General features: G+C 40.2%; 1 protein-coding gene across 14 annotated transcripts in view; it reads right to left on the bottom strand.

The window, feature by feature from the left end:
- macf1a (microtubule actin crosslinking factor 1a) overlaps nt 1-23561 on the bottom strand; it is a 319162-nt gene that overhangs the window by 154592 nt on the left and 141009 nt on the right. For all 14 annotated transcript variants that reach the window (XM_057828763.1, XM_057828754.1, XM_057828757.1 and 11 more), the window contains 15 exons: nt 19758-19924; nt 19536-19648; nt 14748-14854; nt 14543-14662; nt 14236-14331; nt 13850-13977; nt 10790-10883; nt 10564-10718; nt 10166-10448; nt 9966-10094; nt 9786-9863; nt 5086-5247; nt 4860-4964; nt 4546-4767; nt 1521-1673 (listed from right to left, as the gene is read on the bottom strand). In XM_057828763.1, coding sequence (XP_057684746.1) covers nt 1521-1673; nt 4546-4767; nt 4860-4964; nt 5086-5247; nt 9786-9863; nt 9966-10094; nt 10166-10448; nt 10564-10718; nt 10790-10883; nt 13850-13977; nt 14236-14331; nt 14543-14662; nt 14748-14854; nt 19536-19648; nt 19758-19924 — 2112 coding nt within the window. The remainder of the gene's footprint in view (nt 1-1520; nt 1674-4545; nt 4768-4859; nt 4965-5085; nt 5248-9785; nt 9864-9965; nt 10095-10165; nt 10449-10563; nt 10719-10789; nt 10884-13849; nt 13978-14235; nt 14332-14542; nt 14663-14747; nt 14855-19535; nt 19649-19757; nt 19925-23561) is intronic.

Genomic DNA, 23561 nt, shown 5'->3' with positions numbered 1-23561 from the left:
GTTGTAGTATAGTATAATAATAACAGTTCATAGAGACGAAGTTGTGCTGAGAAAAAAATATCTACAATTATTATTATTATTTTTTAAATCAGACCTTGTAAGCAGCTAATCACAACCTTACTCACTGAGTATTCTTTTCAAGGAATACTTTTATACTTGTACTTGAGTCAATTTTTGGATGACTACTTTTACTTTTGTACTATTTTGTCGTAAAGCTACCCTTACGTGAGTAAGATTTGTGGCTACTCTACCCAACTCTACTTACATTTCACTTCCTGTCAACTTCAAATCATTTCCTATTAATATTTTTTGGGCATACCAGGTTACTTCCTGTTGATTTTGTTTCACTTCCTTTTTGTCTTGGTGCATTTTGGGTCACTTCCTTGTTAACTCATTGGCTGCCATTGACGCCACCATTTTGACTACAAGGGAGAGGGGCGAATGGACGAATGTGACTGCGGACACGAAACTGAGCAAAGTGCAGGTAGTGCACGCACTTGATAATGCAAATTTCTGGTTTTATGCTGCTGACTTCAAAATAAAAGCATGCAATTATATATGTAGAGTATGAATGAGCTACAATGTGCCTGTTAGGCAGAGTCTGACACCCCTGCCTTAACTCACTTGTTGCCATGGACAGTGACAGACGTCCAATCCGTCTGAAGTGGGAGGGATGCCAGCGAATGAACGTTCGTTCATTCGCTGCCATCCCTCCCACTTCAAATGGAGTGGACGTCTGGTAATGATAAAGTCATTCCAATTCAAGCAGAAAAGAGCCACATAATTGGATTTCTAATGAATTTCTTGCATTTGTGTTCCTCTGTAATGGCACTTTATGTCGTATAAGACTGATACAAACATAATAATGCTAACAGATTCCCTTTAACGTCTTGTTAAATTGTTGTTAGAATCAGCATCAATATCACCAGTTTGTATTAACACGATATCAACATCAAATCTTGCAGCGAAGCGAAAATTCGCAGCGGTTTTGTTAGCCGAGTCAGCAAATTGCACTCGATTTAGAAGCAATGATTCAACTTAAGCTAGCACAGAGATAGGAGGTGATGCTAATAGCGAGCAGTAAATAAGACAAAATGGCCGCTCTACCTGAGTGTTTGTCTTGAGAGGCCGACCGACGAGTGGGGAGGAGGAAGGGATGATGGGTAGAAGTGAAACGAAGGATAAAGATGAGGGGATGGAGAGAAAGAAGACACAATAAAGTGAAGGAGAGAACTTGTGCTAATGTGCAAGGTGACCAATTTGAAAAATAATAATTGTAAATGTGACTTACACGTCAGAAAATAAATATTAATGGGATATTGCATCTCCAGTCTGACAACATAGTGGACGCTAATAGAATAGCTACAGTAGCGTTGCGCTAACTGTGCAGAGAGGAGAGGTTATTTGGGGGTGGCGGTGGGAAATAATAGTGTGTAGGTGGGGTTTGGTAGCGAATGTGTGCGTGGTTTAAGAATATTTTACTTTATTATTATTAAAGTTCACGCTGTATTTGCGGGTACCTCTATTTGTTTGTAGTCGCAGACCGCACGTATTGGGATGGCCGCCACCAGCGGGCTGTCGATGGAGCGGGGGCGCAACTGAACCAGCGTCTTGGCGCGCCCCACCAGGCTGGCCACTTTGCCGCGGTGCTCGATCAGCTGCTCTTTCTCTTCCTGCCAGCAGACAATTAGAAAATACACTGTAAAACGCTGACCTTAGGGTCTTTTTACATACACTGCCTTGCCAAAAGAATTGTCACCCTGCAATTCTGTCAAATAATGCTCAATTTCTCCTAGAAAATGATTGCAATTACAAATGCTTTGGTAGTAATATCTTCATTTATTTTGCTTGCAATGATAAAACACAAAAGAGAATGGGGGGGGGGGAATCATTTGATTTTACACAAAACTCCCAAAATGCGCTGGACAAAAGTATTGGCACCCTCAGCCCGATACTTGATAGCACCACCTTTAGACAAAATAACTGCGAACAACCACTTCCGGTATGAGTTTCTTACAATGCTCTCCTGGAATTTTATACCATTCTTCTTTGGCCAACTCTCTGAGGGTTGAAGGGTACCTTCTCCAAACTGTCATTTTCAGATCTCTCTACAGGTGTTCTTTGAGATTCAGGTCTGGACTCATTGCTGGCCACTATAGAAGTCTGCAGTGCTTTCTCTCAAACCATTTTCTAGTGCTTTTTGAAGTGTGTTTTGGGTAATTGTCCTGCTGGAAGACCCACGACCTCTGAGGGCAACCTAGCTTTCTCACACTGGGCCCTGCATTATGCATCAAAATTTGTTGGTAGTCTTCAGAATTTATAATGCCATGCACACAGTCAAGCAGTCCAGTGCCAAAGGCAGCAAAGCAACCCCATAACATCAGCGAACCTCCGCCATGTTTGACTGTGGGGACTGTGTTCTTTTCTTTGAAGGAGTCGTTTTTTCCCCTGTAAACTCTACACTCACCGGCCACTTTATTAGGTATACCTGACCAACTGCTCGTTAACACTTAATTTCTAATCAGCCAATCACATGGCGGCAACCCAGTGCATTTAGGCATGTAGACATGGTTTACGACAATCTCATGCAGTTCAAACCGAGCATCAGTATGGGGAAGAAAGGTGAGTGACTTTGAACATAGCATGGTTGTTGGTGCCAGAAGGGATGGTCTGAGTATTTCAGAAACTGCTGATCTAGTGGGATTTTCACGCACAACCATCTCTAGGGTTTACAGAGAATGGTCCGAAAAAGAAAAAGTATCCAGTGAGCGGCAGTTCTGTTGGCGGAAATGCATTGTTGATGCCAGAGGTCAGAGGAGAATGGCCAGACTGGTTCGAGCTGATAGAAAGGCAACAGTGACTCAAATAACCACCCGTTACAACCAAGGTAGGCAGAAGAGCATCTCTGAACGCACAGTACGTCAAACTTTGAGGCAGATGGGCTACAGCAGCAGAAGACCACGCCGGGAGCCACTCCTTTCAGCTAAGAACAGGAAACTGAGCCTACAATTTGCACAACAAGCTCATCGAAATTGGACAATAGAAGATAGGAAAAACGTTGCCTGGTCTGATGAGTCTCGATTTCTGCTGCGACATTCGGATGGTGGGGTCAGAATTTGGTGTCAACAACATGAAAGCATGGATCCATCTTGCCTTGTATCAACGGTTCAGGCTGATGGTGGTGGTGTAATAGTGTGGGGAATATTTTCTTGGCACTCTTTGGGCCCCTTGGAACCATTTGAGCATCGTTGGAATGCCACTGCCTACCTGAGTATTGTTGCTGACCATGTCCATCCCTTTATGACCACAATGTACCCAACTTCTGATGGCTACTTTCAGCAGGATAATGCGCCATGTCATAAAGCTGGAATCATCACAGACTGGTTTCTTGAACATGACAATGAGTTCACTGTACTCAAATGGCCTCCACAGTCACCAGATCTCAATCCAATAGAGCATCTTTGGGATGCTGTGGTGGAACGGGAGATTCGCATCATGGATGTGCAGCCGACAAATCTGCACCAACTGTGTGATGCCATCATGTCAATATGGACCAAAGTCTCTGAGGAATGCTTACAGCACCTTGTTGAATCTATGCCACGAATAATTGAGCCAGTTCTGAAGGCAAAAGGGGGTTCAACCCGTTACTAGCATGGTGTACCTAATAAAATGGCCGGTGAGTGTATGTTAATGCATTTCCCTAAAAGCTCAACTTGTGTCTCATCTGACCAGAGAACATTCTTCCAAAACGTTTTTGGCTTTCTCAGGTAAGTTTTGGCAAACCTGGCTTTTGTATGTCTCTGGGTCAGAAGTGGGGTCTTCCTGGGTATCCTACCATAGATTCCCTTTTCATTCAGACGCCGATGGGTTGACACTGTTGTACCCTCGGACTGCAGGACAGCTTGAACTTGTTTGGATGTTAGTCGAGATTCTTTATCCACCATCTCTGCACAATCTTTCGTTGAAATCTCTTGTCAATTTTTCTTTTCCGTCCACATCTAGGGAGGTTAGCCACAGTGCCATGGACTTTACACTCATTGATGACACAGTGCATGGTAGACAGAGGAACATTCAGGTCTTTGGAGATTGACTGGTAGCCTTGAGTTTGCCCATTCTTCCTCAGAATTTTGCTTCTCAAGTCCTCAGACAGTTCTTTGGTCTTCTTTCTTTTCTCCATGCCCAATGTGGTACACACAAGCACACAGGACAGAGGTCGAGGCAACTTTAATCGATTTTAACTGGCTGCGAGTGTTATTTAGTTATTGCCACCACCTGTTATGTGCCACAGGTAAGTAACAAGTCCTGTTAATTACACATATTAGAGAAGCATCACATGATTGTTCAAAGGGTGCCAATAGAGTTTTGTGTAAAATGATTTTTTTTCCCTCCATTCTCTGTGTTTTTTCATTGCAAGCAAAATAAATGAAGCTATTACTACCAAAGCATTTGTAATTGCAATGATTTTCTAGGAGAAATTGAGCAATATCTGACAGAATTGCAGGGATGCCAATACTTTTGGCCAGAACTATATGTCGACAGTGGTACCATGGAGTCCTGCAGCAGGTCCTCCAGCCTGCTAAGACGGCTGTTCCTATCGCAGGTGTACTGCCTCTTGATGCTCTCCTGCAGCTGCCGCAGGTACGACTCGCAGTCCCGCGCGTCGTTCATGAACTTGAAATAAGCCGTGTTGTCTTTCAGATGCTGTTCCACGCACACGCAAAGCTGGTCCACCCACTGCCACTGAGTCTGCAGGGCAGCACTGTACGCCTGCAAACACGTCATACTTCATCATGTCGGGGAAAAAAAATACAAAATTTATTGCTTTTCTGAAGCGAGGCAATTAAAAACCCAGTCTTTACCTCCAGAGTTTGCTTGGCGGGATGGTTTTCCTGACAAAGGCGGAGGACCGTCTCCTGGAGGGAGCGCATAACATCGTGTTTCTCGTCTAGCTCGCGCCGCAACTCCTGAACAGACGCCAAACATCCAATATTAAATAGCTAAAATAGATACATTGAAATGAAGGTGGTTTCTGAATGAAATCATGAGGATGTATGTATGTGAGAGTGTGTTTGCTTTTCTACTCACATTGTACAACTCCCGCTTGGCGTCCATGTTGCTGTTATTGTGGCTCCAGTCAAAGGCGATTTCATCCTCCTCGCGCTCATTCAGCCAGATCAGCTCCTCGGTGCACTCGCGCACCAGAGAGTGTAGGCTTTCCAGGCTGCGCAGACGCCATGACGAGTGCTCCTAAGGATGGTACGCTGTTAGAGAAATCCACACACCCGTGCACACATAGACATACAGTGGTACCTCTACACACAAATTTAATTCGTTCCAGGACCTGGTTTTTAAGTCAAAATGGTCGTATGTCGAGCGGGATTTTCCCATTGGAATACATTATAATTCGGTTTATTCGTACCACAGCCCAAAAACCTACACTAAATCCTTAGCGGCTGGTTATTAATTACACATAGGAAAACATGTATACAAATACAAATTGGAATAATATACTGGACTGTCTCAGGAAATTAGAATACACAATATTCTAATTTTTTGAGACAGTCCTGTGTATATATACAGGACTGTCTCAGGAAATTAGAATACACAATATTCTAATTTCCTGAGACAGTCTAATTTCCTGAGACAGTCAGGAAATTAGAATATTGTGTATTCTAATTTCCTGAGACAGTCCTGTATATATACACAGGACTGTCTCAAAAAATTAGAATATTGTGTATTCTAATTTTCTGAGACAGTCCAGTAATAATTATAATTAGGGCTGTCAAAATTATTGCGTTAACGGGCTTTAATTCTTTTAATTAATCACGTTAAAATATTTGACGCAATTAACGCAGATGCCCCGCTCAGACAGATTTAAATGACAGTACAGTGAAACGCTCACTTGTGGTGTTTCATGGAGTTTTGCCGCCCTCTGCTGGCGCTTGGGTGCGACTGATTTTGTAGGCTTTAGCACCCATGAGCATTGTGTAAGTAATTATTGACATCAACAATGGCGGGCTACTAGTTTATTTTTTGATTGAAAATTTTACAAATTTTATTAAAACGAAAACATTAAGAGGGGTTTTAATATAAAATTTCTATAACTTGTACTAACATTTTTCTTTTAAGAACTACAAGTCTTTCTATCCATGGATCGCTTTAACAGAGTGTTAATAATGTTAATGCCATATTGTTAATTTATTATTATAATAAACAAATACAGTCCTTATGTACCGTATGTTGAATGTATATATCCATCTTGTGTCTTATCTTTCCATTCCAACAATAATTTACAGAAAAATATGGCATTATTTTATAATTGGTTTGAATTGCGATTAATTGCGATTAATTAATTTTTAAGCTGTACTTAACTCGATTAAAAATTTTAATCGTTTGACAGCCCTAATAATGTAACGAATCGGGTTCTAATGTGGCGGTTGTGTTTTACATGCTGTTCCTTAACGCACCATGTGACTGACAAGAGAGAGGTTCAGTAGAGTGGAAAATTTTTACTTTTTTCACATACAGTGGGGAGAACAAGTATTTCATACACTGCCAATGGGTTTTCCCATTGACAGTGTATGAAATACTTGTTCTCCTCACTGTACGTTTTGTGTTACTCAAGTTCTGAAATAAATGACTAAAAACGCGATAAAGCTGGTGACTTCGGGCGCTTTCACACTAGCACTGTTTGGTCTGTTTTAAATGGACCACAGTTCTTTTTCTCAGATAGTCGGCTTTGTTTTGTAAATGTGAACACACATCCGAACTCTAGTTCGGACCAAATAAACTAACTGTGGTCCGCTCCAAAATCGAGCGCCTCGTGCGCTTCTGCTACTTTACTGTATGTGATGCTCCAGGCTGTGACGCTACACGCAGGGCATCCTTGAGAGCGGAAGTACAGCACGTACGCTATTCAAAATCAACAATGGGAAAATGACAGATAATTAAACATGGCCAAATGCTGTGCTGTGCTAAGCAGTTGCATTTGATACACAGAATCGGGTTGTAATGTGGCGGTTGTGTTTTGCATGCTGTTCCTGAACGGACCGTGTGAGAGTGACAGTGGTCGAGATGTTTCGTGAGTCTCGCTCTTTTGGAAATGGCAACAATTTGACAGTCCAAAAAAGTCATGAAAGTGAGAGCGGCTGCACACCTGTGTGACTTGGACCACCGCGTGTTTCCCTTTCGTGGTTTAATTTTCCCCTATGCATTTTTTTATATACTCGAGTTCGCTTGGCATAGAGTCGGGAAGGAATAATTCCGTCTCTGACCGAGCGGTCACTTAATTTATGCTACATTATGTGCAGCGTCACAGCACCATGCTATGATGCTGCACGCACCCTCCCCTCCCAGATTGGGGAGGCATTTCCTCTTCTATTTGTCCAATCAATGAGTGCGCCTTTCGTCCAAGTGATGCTACTCGGAAAGTTCGGTTGGCACGCAGTGTGAATGCTGAACCTTTTCAACATTCATTTGCAAGTGTTGTTGCTCCCCCACCGGAACCTGGTCCTCTTGGTCTAATGCAGTGCTTCTCAATTATTTTCTGTTTGGCCCCCCCCCCCCCCCCAAACTCTCTGCTGCCACTGTAAATAATATCATTTGTCTATAATATTACTATTATAGGTACGTCTCTGCCTAACATTGTGTCCTTTTTTACTATTAAAGAAAAAAAGTAACATAGATCAACTTATAATAAAGCATAACTTTATTAACATTGTTTTGTTTGTAACAGAAAAGATTTAATGCGTATCAATTTGCCTGAATTAAAAAACGTCACATCCAAACTGTAAAAATACACTCAAGGTACATTTTTGACCATTTGATACTGAAAAATAAAATGTAAAAAAATCAGCGAATAATAACAAATTCAAATTGATTAGAAACATTAACTCATGAGGACAATATGCCAAAAAATTTGACCGAAAAAACAAAACTGAAGAACAAAAAAAAAAAAGTGTCTTTGGACAGAAGGTAACAGTCACAGTATCACCTCCTTTGCAATGGTGTGGGGTTATTTTGCACCTAAACAAATACAGTGGGGCAAATAAGTATTTAGTCAACCACTAATTGTGCCAGTTCTCCCACTTGAAAATATTAGAGGCCTGTAATTGTCAACATGTGTAAATCTCAACCATGAGAGACAGAATGTGGGGAAAAAAAAAAACAGAAAATCACATTGTTTGATTTTCTGGGGCCATATATCGAGTTATTTTGAGTGAAAATCCCCTTCCATCAGCAAGGGCATTGAAGATGAGACGTGGCTGGGTCTTTCAGCATGACAATGATCCCAAACACACAGCCAGGGCAACAAAGGAGTGGCTTCGTAAGAAGCATTTCAAGGTCCTTGAGTGTCCTAGCCAGTCTCCAGATCTCAACCCCATAGATAATCTGTGGAGGGAGTTGAAAGTCGGTGTTGCCCAACGACAGCCCCAAAACATCACTGCTCTAGAGGAGATCTGCATGGAGGAATGGGTCAAAATACCAGCTACAGTGTGTCCAAAACTTGTGAAGAGTTACAGAAAACGTTTGACCTCCGTTATTGCCAACAAAGGAGACATAACAAAGTATTGAGATGAACTTTTGGTATTAACTAAATACTTATTTTCCACCATGATTTGCAAATAAATTCTTTAAAAATCAAACAATGTGATTCCCTCATTCTGTCTGTCATGGTTGAGGTTTACCCATGTTGACAATTACAGGCCTCGCTAATATTTTCAAGTGGGAGAACTTGCACAATTAATGGTTGACTAAATACTTATTTGCTCCACTGTATATCTGGAGCCGCAAAAAAACTAAAATCCTTATAATGTAGGCAGCACATGTTGTATATACTGTATGTATATCAGCTATCTTAGCCTACTATAAAAATTACGAAGTTGGCTACAAATACATAAGGAGCCTTAATGATTAACGTATTTTCTGCCCTATAAGGCACACATAAAATCCTTCAATTTTCTGAAATGCCGGATGTGCGCCTTATCATCCAATGCGCCTTATAACTGGATCAATATTGGTTAATCATAGCATGACATTCCTTTTAGCGCAGCTCCATCTAGAGGATGCGTAACGCAACACCAATCACTAGTATTACTACTACTACTGCGCCTTATAATGTGGTGCACCCTATATACGTACAGTGGGGAGACCAAGTATTTGATACACTGCCAATGGGAAAACCCATTGGCAGTGTATCAAATACTTGGTCTCCCCACTGTATATATAGATAAAGTTTTAAAATGGGCCATTAATTGAAGATGTGCCTTATACTCCGATGCTCCTTATAGTGTGGGAAATGCGGTAAATGTTTATTTTTCCCTGCAGTGCATAAAGAGAATGACGCACCACATGATTACTCTGTTGTACGATGCCTTTATTACAATATTAATGAATTAGAAGAATGTTTTTGTCATGTTTGTTCTCCTTTAAAAACCGTATTAAACAAACCTATATATATTTCCCTCCCCTATCTTTTTCATTTTCAAATATTTTTGAAAAGGCTCCAGGGACCCACTAGGCAGCGCTGCTCCAGAGCCACGGTTTGCTGACCCCCGACCTACACATACTTTCTTGGAACCCATGTTGATTTCTCTCGCAAGAAAATCCACCACGTGTCCGTCTTGCGGGAAAACAATGAAATTGCGACGCTGTCATAAATCGTATTTCAAGCATGTAGTCATATGTCGAGACAAATGACGAGTCATATTTTACATCAAATGTAGAAAGGATCGCATGTCGAGGTCCCACTGTACTTAAAAAAGACATGAACAAGTGTTGCTGACCAGTAGTTTGCAGTACTGCTGCTCCAGTTTGGCCAGCGTCTCACAGTAGTTACTCCTGAAATGGGTGGACACTTTGGCCTAAGATACAAAAGCTTCATTAATACTCAGCTGTTTCACTGAAACTTGTTGAATTTGTGTTTTATTTCTACTCATGACGTTTATTTCCATGCAACTGCATACCTCGTAGTTGCGTGCCTCCTGCAGGCCGCTCATGAGCTCCTCCACAGCCGCGTGCACACTAGTGTGCTCTTGCAGGTTGTTTTCCACCGAAGGAAGATCCGCTCCCCATTCCGCCCCTTCCAGAAACTCCTGAAGAAACAAAAAACGTTCAGCTACGGGTTCTGACTCTTTAGTGCGCCTGAATGAGTGCCCCATCAAACCTGCGTCTCTTCCACCCATCCCAAAAGCTCATAGATGAACCGCAGGCTGCCCTCGTCTTCGGACGATGACATGGCCACCAGCTGGGAGCGGGCCACGGGGCGTCGCAGGAGGGCGGCACCGGCGGCGCCCGCCGCACCGAGCAGGGTCTGACTTAAAGAGAGCCCGGGGCCCTCGGCTGGAGCGCGCCGGGTGAGAAAATCACCCCCTGTAAAGTGACCTTTCCTGTACAAGCTCGAGCACTGAAGTCGGAGAGACACCAGCTCTTCTTCAAGGCACTTCGCTCTGCATAGAAACAACATACATATTCGTAAAATCTCAACTAAAATTAACTTTTTTTTCATTTATTAAGTTGGATGACTTAAATGTTTAACCCTTGTTATGGTCTGCACTCGCTCACCTAAACGCGAGCTGCTCCACTTGGTAGTACTTTTCGTTTCGGAGGACTTTGAGCTCTTGTTGCATTTGTCCCATAAGCTCCTCGCAGTCGTGCAGGTAGCGGGCCAGCTCGCTCTCACACTGCACTGCCTCGCCGCTCTCCGCTCGAGACACATCCTGCGGCATGCATGTCACTTTAGCCAAACACATTCCGCATTTGACGTCATGTTAAAAACACAAGTACTCACGGCTTGGAGCGTGTTCTTCGCTAGGGTGAGCTTTTCCTCACAGTCCAAGGCAAGGTTCTGGAATTTGTTTGCTCTCTGAAGCAGCAACTCTAGTCTGAACATAGAAGCACACATGTTTACAATTTGACGTGTGACTAATAAAAGTACTCATATTTCAAATCAGCTTGACATGAATGCAAATGCAAAAAAGTAGGATGGAAAACTTTTTTGCATCATGATAATGGAAAATACAAAAAAAGTGCTCAGTAAACTGCAGTGATACTTTTCGATTTTGTAGAGGATAAAGAATATATGCCCGTAAATTATCCCTGGGCAATGAAACAAAAACAATCATTTTCGTCATATAATTTTTGTTAACAGAAATAATAAAAACATTCAATAAAAGTCGAGATTTAAACTGTATTTATACCATCTGACCACCAGAGAGAAGGGGGGCGCTGATGTGCCGTGAAATCTAGCTCTGATACTTTGGACAGACTTATTCTTCTGGCCTGTAACTTTTAAAGCAATGGCTGTCTTGTTTGTTTATCTATCACATTTTTAAAAACTGAACATTTTCTTTTGTCTATTTTTTTGTTGACATTGTCAGAGACCTTAAGATTTCATGCACAAAAGGCTTTAACCCCTTCAGACCTGAGCATGCTGCTGAAGGACATGACGCATTCGCGTCTGTAAACCAATAAATACACTAAATTTAGTTGCTATTCCAGCTTATGGGAGATGATTGGACGAAACTTTACCCATCGAAATCAAAATCATGAGGTTTAGCATGCCATCTCTGCAATTTTTGACTCTTCGAAAATGGCATTATGAATAACCAATAAAAGCATGACATATCCCTGACCAAAAAAATTGCACTTTGTTCTGGTGTTTGAGTAAAAATGTGCGATTTTTTTTTTCGCCCAGCAGAAAAAATGTGGATCTGAATGGGTTTATATGTTCCTGAGTGTAAATTGAAATCAGTTTGTCTATTTATAGTCACTTATTTTTTGGGAGATTGCATGTTAACCTTGGATTATGTGCAATTTGCCTTTTGATTACCTCATGTGCAATGTTCTTCATTTTGTTAACTTTTAATGTTGTGCAATGTTCCTCAAATTTGTGAAATGCTGTGTAGTAGTTTGTCACTAGAGGTGAGAATCTTGGGGTACCTCACGGTTCGATTACGATTATGATTCAGAGGTTACGATTTGATTATAAATCGATCATTGATGCCCCCTACCCTTGAAGTATTGGTTGCTTTTAATGTTTCATACATTTGTTACAAAAAAAGTACAAAAATCCTCTCAGGCCTAAATAAACTAGTATTTCAGTATCAAGTTAACAGTTCTAAATAGTAAATAAAATACTGAAGTCCCCATTCTGTATCTGCAGCTTTAAAGTCTGTAGTTTCGCATCTAGTTCTCTATAAATTTGCTAACGCTGCAGAGTCTGTCATTTCGCATCTATTCTATATACATATTATATCTACCGTAGCATTATGTGGACTTAGTTTGTAGCAACTGGGTGTTGTTTGTAGCGGCTGTCTGCGTTTTTTTATCGAGCAGCATGAGTTGTGGATTTAAATAATCGGAATATGGATGTTTGTGAATCGTTCTCGAATCTTCAGCGGCCGAATCGCGAATAATCTAAGAATCGGATATTTAACACACGTTTATTTAACACCATGAATTCATCTTTGTTCTGACATTAAAGATTAGTTAAAGCAGCATCTGGTTTTGTAAACTTACACTCAGTGGCAAAAATAAGACTTCAAATTTGAAAGAAAAAAAATTAGCGTGCTAATTTTCAATATCAACTGATCAATTTTTTTATCGTGATAATTTTGTCATATCGCCCAGGCTTACTGTAAATGGTGTTGTATGTTCTGATTATGTGTGCCTACCACTTGTGCTCAAGTACGTAGTTTTTTATTTTTTTAAGTATTATACCTAAGGATATCCTGATCACATATTTTTGCACCCGAGCCCGGGTCACCTGATTTTGAGAATCTGCCCATACAGAGTCCCTATCAGATACCGAAAAGTTTTTTTTAAACAAACGTTTCAAACATGTTTCTGTCCCACTGTGCCACCTTCATAATGTGAATTATTTTTAAAACAGTAATAACGTAGAAAAAGGCTTGTCTTTATTAAATGCTTCATTGAGTGAGTCCACTCAAATCCACTCACACTTCTGAGAACAGCATCTCACTTACACAATGAGTTGCCACAGAACAATTATGACTGGGCTGCTAGTTTGACGATGATTGACACATTTATGCATTTGATCATAGCGTTACCAAGCTTCTCTGGCTAAATCAAAGCTACAAACCTGTCAATCATTGTTAACTTTAAGTACCAAACGCAAGCTGCACTGGACAGTTTGGCCGCACTGTTTAGCAGGAGAGAGGGTGTGGCGCTGTACAAGTGTGAAGCAGAAAAACAAATATATTTTTTCAAAATAAAAACCCGATCCTTTTCACCCGATTCCGATCCCCTGAAAAATGGCGCGAGAGGCCCAATTTCCGATCACGTGATCGGATCGGGACATCCCTAATTATAATTGCTGCAACATTAATGTCAGTTTTCTTAGCCTATCTATGGTAATTCATGTCGTGTTAGCATCAAGCTAGGAGATGTTTATGCTCAACAAGGGCCATGAATCCTCATGTAAATTTCATATAATATCATTACGACACTTTGGTCACAAAAATGAAAAGGTAATTCATGAAAATCCAAAAGCAGGCATAAACTAAAATTCTGTTGTCAGATTTTTATTCTCAATGTAATTCTCTATGTAAATGTAATATTGTGCCATTAAAGAAAGAATATACGGCCCAAAAATATATACTTTGCATTAATGTTGCCACAGAAATGATACATTTTTGTTAGTTCCCCATATTAAAGTAATTTCTTGAGATTAAGAAGTATGATATTTGGCCTCAAAAGTACAAATTATACCAAAAAAAAACCTTTGTATTTTGGTCCTAAACTACTATATAGGGTCTGTCAAACCAGTGCAAAACATGAACATTTGCAACAGAAATACAATATTCTGCAATTGTATTTGAATATTTACTTGTCTACTGCAGGCCGTAGAAGTTTCTCCCTCTCCAGCATCTCCAGGATGAGTTTGCCCCACTCCTCTTCCAAGTCGTTGGGGTGGAGGCCCTGAGGAAGCTTTATGCGGCCAAACTCCATCCACACCTTGTGAAAGAATGATTATATATAAAGAGCAAACAGTGGGAATCATGTGTTGACAATAGAAATTCTAGCATGGGAAAAGGCCGCAAGGGGAGAATGAACTTCTCAACTCCAAAACCTCACAAAATCAACAAGACTTACGCAAAAAGATAGAATACAGCATTGTGTGAGCAAGCGCAGATTTTCCAGAAGAAAAAGCCCTGAGTGTGGCATTATCATTAATCTCAGAATTCAACTTGAGTGTGAACCTTTCTCATTTACCTCCAGCAATTTGTAGAGGTGTTCAATGTGACTTTTTTCCAGCTCTTTGGCAGGAATCTCTGTCTCCTTGAAGTGGACGTACTCATTGTAAAGTGCCTGTAGGAACACAAGAGACAGAAGTCCAAAAGCTGCTATTAAGCAAACGTTCGCTTCAGTCTTATCATTTCACTTCATTCGCTTTTGCAATCAAACTTGATTCATTTAGCTTGCATCTCTTTACTGCCAATTAGCATAGAACAGATTTTTTTTTTCTAACAGACTATGTTAATACCTTCAAATATACCACCCCAAAAAAAAAGCAATTCACCTTAAGTTCTACAGGATTCTGTGGGAAATTCTTGTTTGCCATGATGGCAGTTTGCTGGTGGCTCCACTGGAGCAGAGACAAAAACCTGGACTGATATTCGGACCAGCGCTGATCCACCTCCTGAAATGGTCAAAATATAAGTGACTGTTAGTTATAGTCAGCTTTATATAAAAAAAAGAACTTATTCAGCTTGATGAGATTGTACGTGTGCAGCGATGCCTTCTCCTCCCTCTGGGATTTTAGGGAAGGCGTCGTAGATAGACGAGACGTATGTGATGACAGACTTCTCATCCGGTGATGGAACGTCCACGTCTTGTGGGACAAAAAAAACAAAAACTTAAAAAAAAAATATTACAAGGGTACACCTCTAATAATATAATGTAAAATACTGTACTACGATAATTGCAATCCTACTTCAGTTTTAACCCTTTTTATGTTGTCAAAATAGTTTAAAAGAATAAAATCAATTTGATGTACAAAAATTAGTACAAGTACAAAAATGTCTATAAGATCAGTTTTACCTAAATCACATTGACCTTTCACACACATATTAAAATTCACAAATAAATATATTATAAATCAATTTAAACATTGATTGAATTTATTAATTCCAATTTTGATTTACTAAAGCTTATTTAAAAATATATTTTTAATAAAATCATTTTCTGCCACTAGGGGGAGAAGCAGTTCGCTCAATTAGCAACTGAATTTGATTGATGATACTAGAATAAAGACTCATAGTGCAATTGAAAATTTTAGCCGACCAATCATGTGGTGCTTTTCATCATTCTGCTGAACTGTCATTTGCTGCTCAGTTTTTAAAAGGATCCACGGATAGAAAGACTTGTACTTCTTAAAAGATAAACGTCATTATGCGTTAAAGTAATTTGATATTGAAACGCCTCTTGATGTTTTCGTTTTTATACAATTTGTAAAATTAGTTTAATTAGTAGGTTGCCATTGTTGTTGACATTACAGGGCGGTGATGTAGCATGGTTACGCTGCCGGGCTTCCAGAGTATGACTAAACTAATGACTCATAAACATGTCATCTGTTCAACCCTTTCAATTTGAACCCAAGAGGAACATTAATGAGCATGACAGCACTTTCAATATTTCACAAAACAAGCATCGAAAGCAAAATGAACAGGAAAGACGGGATGAGACGAGACGAGAGTAGGGGAAAAAACGATGTTCTGCTAAAATGTGCTACACTGGCGAAACGTCCTATAAAAGGGGTATTTGACACCCAAAGTACTAACATGCGCTTTCAGCTTGTTTTGTTTAGATGCATACAGACAGAACATCATAAAGATGCCTGAAGAAAATACTTAAACGTAGTAATTTAGAGGTGTGCAAAATTTCCGATTCTTAGATTATTCGCGATTCGGCCGTGGAAGATTCGAGAACGATTCACAAACATCCAAATTCCGATTATTGAAATATGCCAAGTAAAGCAGAAGTACGACACACTCAGCGCGCCGCGCGGTCTTCGGTACGCAATTAGGGACGGAGCGAGAGTAGCTAAACATCATGCTTCTCATTACCCGGCCCCTCGGGTAACGCCAATGCTCAACTCACGGCTCTAGCTCAACTCATGCCACGAGATAAAAAAAAACAAAAAAACAACATACCTGACTGCTGCCGAAAAGCTGCTACAAGCCACATTATGTTACGGTAGATATCATTTATATAGGACTAGATGCATTATAGCTTCGGTATCGTTACCAGCACATCTACAAAAAACTAGATGCGGGTGTTAGTAACGGCCGCCATCTTAAAGCAGTACACTTCCCTGCAAGGCTGTTGTTGCGAACCTTCCAAGCGGACCTAATTAACTTTTTATCTAAAATACTCCTAAATCGGTAAAATATTGACTTGAATCTATCTTTAAAATAGTTTTAAAACTTTCACATGTTGAAAGTAGACAAAAGAGAAATTATGGAATAACAGGAGCAATTTTAACAACTTTAACGGTTGATTCACAACATTAAATTAATTGAAAGTAGTTTAAAGCTGCTGATATAGAATGGGGACTGGAGTTTTTTATTTACTGTTATCTTTGTATATTTGTTTACTGCTATATGTTAACTTGATACTGAAATAGTACTTTGGTTTAGCCTGAGAGGATTTTTGAACAATTTTGGAACTAATGTACAAAACAAATTTAAAAAAAAAATAAAATAAAATAAATAAAAAAGGAGTGGGGTGCATCAATAATCGTTTTATAATCGAATCGGAGCCTCTGAATCGTAATCGTAATCGAATCGCTGGTGCCCAAAGATTCCCAGCTCTAGTAGTAATATCAAATAAGGCTGGTTTAAAAATGCTACGTGACAAATGCGGTCAACAGATCAACCATCTGCTTTAAAGCTACCACAAGAAAAAAAATGCTTTTAAGTATGAGAGGGAAACACATGCAAAAAATATTTTGAGTCAATGAAAAGGTAATATAAGACTCAATAAAAGCACAAATAGTAAGTACTCGCCACTTTTAACCGATGAGGGCATATGTTGGAGGTCTCGCCGTGTAGAAGGAATTGCAATAACCCGGTAGTATTCATCAATTGACCGCGACAGTCTATCTCAGGGGTCCACAAACTAAGTTTTAAGTTTGAGGTTCCTTTTAAGGATTTGACATACAAGACACTTTCTGCTATCAAAAGGTAACAGTTAACTGTTAAAGCAGGAATGTGAAGTAATTTCTTCACATGCCAAATAGGGTCACAAGTAAAGTAATTAAACTTTGTCCAATAAATAAAGCATGAAAAAATAATTTATATGTTGTATATTTGACAAAATAATCGCGTTTCTGAAGTTCGAGCCTGAAAGCGGACGAACCCGGAAGTGATACGTCACACCGGGAACGAGATGGTACCTCCATACATACGGCCGCCATACAAAGCCCTTCAAACAATGATTCAAACAGCGATATAAGCGATAGATCAAGCGCAAGGGAGGAGATCCAAGTTTTTGAAGAGTTGGAGGAAGAAGAGGAGATTGGAATTTTATGTTATTCGCCAGACGCTAATCAGGATGCAAACAATGTGCCTAAACTTCCTGACATGGAATGGATACAAGACCCATCGAGATTACAACATTGGTAAGATATAAGCTGTTATTATTTTCATGATTTGAAGATGCAGGCATTTGCACACAATTTTATGTTTTTGTCTATCTGATGACATTGTTAAAAAAAAAAAAAAAAAATCAGACTTCATGTTCATTTTGGCAGATCCGGCAGCTCTCGTGCATATAAAAGAATAATATAAAAACGTTGGGGGGAAAGAAGGAGATGAGTCGTTGTTATATCTTGACCGAGTGACCCACATGACACCTTTATTGGCTTTTACAACTTTACTCAACGTGTTGCCAAGTGACTCTGAACAACAACTTTTCTCTTTTAGTGAGGGAGTAAGGCACAAACAATAACACATCTAAATGACATGCGTACACTCTACTGGTGAACTCCGTATTACAACTAAATAATATCCACTATATCACAGTCGCCGATGGCTTTCTCCACTTTATTGCGTCAACAATAAGAAAACAAAGTGGCGTCTAATGGCGTGAGGAAATGTAGTTTTTTCACACAAGCGAACAGATTACAAAGCACCACTTCAGTGTTGTCCGGAGACTACATTTCCCATGATTCACTGCGTGGCCTGCACGCTCGCTGATTCGCTGCCAGACATTAAAAGCAACACTTGTCACCTGTCAGCGGCTCTCACGAAGCGGCCAAACACAAACTAGAAGGCTATCAAGCGATCACCGTGAAAGAAACGGCGAACCGTACAAATGCAATGCAATACTTGAAGCATAAAGGTGGAAATACATAATACAAATACAAATAAATGTGCAAAAACTCACCGGCGGTGTGTGTCTCTTACTGCAACGTGACCGTGAATTACCGCGACGCCGACCCGCTTACTGGACTGTCTCAGAAAATTAGAATACACAATATTCTAATTTTTTGAGACAGTCCTGTGTATATATACAGGACTGTCTCAGGAAATTAGAATACACAATATTCTAATTTCCTGACTGTCTCAGGAAATTAGAATACACAATATTCTAATTTCCTGACTGTCTCAGGAAATTAGAATATTGTGTATTCTAATTTCCTGAGACAGTCCTGTATATATACACAGGACTGTCTCAAAAAATTAGAATATTGTGTATTTTAATTTTCTGAGACAGTCAAGTATGTGCACATCCACACCCCTTACCCGATTGACAGGGGATTAACCCTTTCGGACAAGATCGTAGATGACGCACAATTTAAACACGCTTAACCTAGCGAACGCAACAACAACTATGATCGGGGATTGCCACGAGTTAACTTTCGGCTAACATCGCTAGCTTATACTGTTCATTCCACAACAGTTGGCAGCTCTGCTTTGACAAAGTCATCAGTCACCTATCCAAAAATCATACTTACTTTTTGGCAAATCCTTGATCATAAGCAGACCGGTTAAGGAAGCAGGCATCTTCGAAGTGTTTGCAGCAGAGAACACTACTCGATGATGGCGTGAAATTCATTCGCTTCGTGCGAACGAAAGATGTCCATTTACGTGCCCTGCTATCCTTTGGCCACTCATACAACTTTTCGTTTGAGTGAGAACAAAACATCGACACACACCGCCGTGGCATCTTACCGAGAAGCAATGCAACAAACAATAATGTTCTATGGCGGACTTCCCTCGCACTTCCCGGTGTGACGTAATTTCCGAAGATTTCCGAAGATTGCCGAAGAAAAGCATTTTCGTTGTCAAGGGCGTTGCTATGGGTTAAACAAAGAATCTAGAAGGGTTGCGTTAAAAAAAATAATGAAAATATGCTTATAATTGTTTATCCATTGATATTATTCAAAAACATGGTTGGCCAACCTTACTTCACATTTCCCCTTTAAGTTCTTTTTCGGGGGAAATTTCTAAAAAGCTGTGAGCCTGGGTTTTAGCAACCTGTCACTCTAAGTGTGTGAATATCTTTACCCTCGGCGTCCAGCAGTCTGGTTACCCCTAGCGACTCGGCAATCTCGAAGGCTTGCTCCAGGTTCTCTCGGTTACTCTGCTGTGACACCACCTCCATGTTGATCAAGTCGGGTCTGCGAAAAAAAAAAAACATCGTGCAGGAGATGTGTGGTGGATGTGATTGCTGTTCAGGTATCATCCCCAACTTGTTGTGATCAGTGATTATTTAATAGTAATGCAAACCTGTATCTGTGCAGCAGGGCGTTGAACATGCGTCCGTCGCTCCACGATGAAGTGAAATTGACGCAGCGAATGCCTGGGTAGCCTTCGGTAGCCTGCTGGCTCCATAACAGCAGCTTTTCTTTGGCGGTGAGGTCGCCGGACTCGCCACACACGTAAATTTCGGAAATCTACATCACGATAGGAATATTTGCGCATTACAAGCAGAATAATCAACCATGTGATAACCAAACTACTTCAAGACATTTCACTTTTGGTCATTTAGAAAAAAATAAAGTACTTAAAAAAATTTTTTTTAAAAAGATGAAACCCTAAACAACATCTGTGACTTTACATGAAAAACAAGTTAAGGGCACTGACCGCTTAGCCGCGGTTTCCTATTTACCATGTCACAAAACGGTGCCAAGGAACTGGTTTTTGACCGTTGGAAACTTTTTGTAAGTTAGGAGGAGCTATGTTTAGCCTAAGTTGCTAGCAAAAGTCCTGGACGGTCTGTGCCACCAGCTTGGGTTAGGTGTGTTCTAATCAATCACCTAAAACAACCTCGGGACCATTTTCTTCTGTTTTGAACCCCAACAGAGGGGTAGGGACGATTGTGACCACTACTCCTGACAACGTGTTACTTGAAACAAGAATTAGATATTCTGAGACAGTTATAAATGGAAAAGACTTAAAGGGTACCACTGATAGAAAGACATGTAGTTCTTAAAAAGCAAGTTAAGACAAGTTATAATAATTTGATATTAAAACCCCTCTTAATGTTTTCATTTTAATAAAATGTGTAAAATTATTTTAACATTGCAAAGTGGTGATGTCACATGGGTACGCTGCCGTACTTCCACAGTGTCGCTCGTTAAATATGTAGGTAGTGATTTAAATACACCATAAGGTGTCAATGGCGAGTTTTAATTAATTAGAGATCAAGCCAATGAGTACGTTTTGTCCCTCGACTGATGCCGTAGTTTCCTTTTTAGTGCGGGTCCATTGTGCCTCATGATATTTGTATCTTGTCTTCACAACATACAAGACTCCTGATAATGGCTCCCAGCATCCTAGTTTGTATATTGTGACTAAATATTGCCATCCAGTGTATTTGTTGAGCTAAACGAGTTGCTAAAATGTTTAAATAGAGTTTGACCAAAAGATGAGTAAGTTGTATGTGTATTTTGCATATCTATTTTGATTGTGAATTTGTGAATGCCAGTTCACTTTGCATTGTTGTTTAATTGTGTGAGATTAGGGCATCATTAATACAGACTGAAGCACTTTTTGTGAACATTTTTTCAGAGATATGAATTTCTTTGTTATATTTTCACTATATGATACTTATGTTCAATTGTAAGTCGTGAAAGAGTTGCCGAAGCTTATGCCAATAAACGGCGCAGTCCAAGCTACCTTTCCTGCCTCTTAGATCTCAATGTGCAAAATAAGGCGTCATTATAATCTGTTGGGCAGAAAATGATACCAATAGCCAGCAGTCATACCAAGTTTAATACATTTAATCGTTTTACGTGTCGCTTATTCACCGGGAAGCAAGCTTCGAGAGCAACATCTGATAAGTGATAAATCTGACAACACTGGCAGGATAATGATCGAACTGGACAGCGCTTTTACATGACAAAAATAAGGTAAGGCAGCATTAAACAGCATTAGACGTCTCAGTAGAGGCAAATTGCATCAACGTTTTCAGTATTATTCTATTCTATCAGTAAAAATAATCAAACCGCTGTGTTTCACTGTAAAGCACACAACAGCTCTTGATGCTTACCAGCTCCATAACCATACTGGAATAAGTTGGATCACACAATAGTTTACCGTGAAGATCTGCAAACAGTTTTTGACATCAAACGTCACGAGCAAACTTGACACATGAACGCTACTCGTCTCATCCCGTCATTCCTGTTCATTTTGCTTTTGCTGTCCTAATGTTCCACTCGGGTTCAGATTGGAAGTACAGAACCGATGACATGTTTTTGTAGTTAAAGAGTGACACTGTGGAAGTCCGACAGCATATCAATGTGACGTCACCGCCCTGCGACGTCAACAACAATGGGGACCTACTATTTAAAATAATTTCACAAATTTTATTAAAAGGAAAATATTGAGATGGGTTTTAATATCAAATTATTATAACTCGTGCTAACATTTATCTTTTAAGAACTACATGTCTTTCTATCAGTGGTACCTTTTAAAAACTAAACCTGAGTGAAAAAGTGAAGCTAAAACCTGGAAACATCTGGTTTTATTTCATTCTTTGTAGACCCTAAAGCAGACATGTCCAAAGTCCGGCCCCGGGGCCAAATGCAGCCCGTGGTCAAATATCATCCGGCCCCCAGCCTCTGTCATAAAAGCAATAACGTCTGGCCGGCACACAGACATAATAAATTGGTCAGCAGTACTGCTACCAACATATGAAGTAGCTTACACACTTAATGCTGCTCCTCATTTACCCACTAAAAGGCAGCAGCACTTTAAGCAACATTACCCCGTGTGACCCTTTAGTTCCAACTTTCTAAACTGCCAACGATCAACAAAAAAAAAAGATGGCCGACGCTTCAAGGATAGGTGGAAATTGGACTATTTTTTCACTAAAATACGCAACAATTGTGTCAGCCTCATTTGCAAAGAGACACTCGCCGTTTTTAAAGAGTTCAATGTGATGCAATATTACTAAACAAGACACACTGACATGTACGACAAGATTACAGGGAAGATACGTTGCGAGAAATTGAAGCAACTTGAAGCTAGTTTAATTTTACAGCAGCAGTATTTCGCAAGAGCCTGAGAGTCGAAAGAAAATACCACAAAGGCTAGTTGCGAATGATTGAAATTATTTATTGAAAAAAAATATATAAAGCAAATGTGACTCACAGAATGGTTTGCTAAAATTTGCTTAAATATATTGTTCTACGTAAAGGACGTCAGCCTAGGTGTGCACCCCCACATTTTTACCACACCAAATCTGGCCCCCTTTGCAAAGGTTTGGACACCCCGTCCCTAAAGGGACGCTGCTGTATGATACAATTTGTTGCTATGCTAACAGATTTGTGGTACAGCTCACAATCGGCTCCATGTAGCACTCAAAATGGATTATTCCAACTGCTGTTACTCTCTGTCTGGCCTTCAGCCAAGTGAAAGAGCTGAGCTTAGTTTAGCATGCGAGAATGACAGAACAACTGACTTCATCTCATGCTCAAATGTCAATTTTTTGGCACCAATAACTGATATTTGCTGCGACCGTTCTTTTAAGATTGCTGTCCGATGAAAAGAACCATAATAATGTGACATACTCAGCAGTGACTCAGCAAATTGCATCTAGCGTCTACCTGGCAGCTATGCAGCATATTTCTGCATCGCCTAATCCCTGCAGAGAAGCATCAACCGGGCACATTTATGGGCTTGTATCGTAACACAGTGTTTAAAAACATTTCTTGGCAATGCAAAACAATGCAACAGACACTAACAAGAAACAAGGGAGTAAGAAAGTGGAAAAGGCAAGATACTCTGTGAAGCCTTGATTAGACGCTCAGGAAGCCCAAAGCCACTGTGGTTTCTCAGAGCTGATAACACACACACACACAGGGCATCATTATATGCTCTATAATAGTGCGAATGTGCGTGTTGAAGGCTTGATCAGTCGCCCACTCAGTAGCCGGCGCATAAAGAAAAACAAACTAGAAATACAGTATGTTCCAATGTAAGTGCCGCAAAGACCACCCGGGCTCAAGCCTGTTTAACCTTTGAAACACAAGCAGTGAAACAAATCAAGGTATAACATTCCAATGTAGCTCCTCAGTCACAAACCAT

This window comes from Corythoichthys intestinalis, chromosome 22, assembly GCF_030265065.1.
Source record: "Corythoichthys intestinalis isolate RoL2023-P3 chromosome 22, ASM3026506v1, whole genome shotgun sequence".
NCBI lineage: Eukaryota > Metazoa > Chordata > Actinopteri > Syngnathiformes > Syngnathidae > Corythoichthys > Corythoichthys intestinalis.
This window is presented reverse-complemented; position numbering and strand designations above follow the sequence as displayed.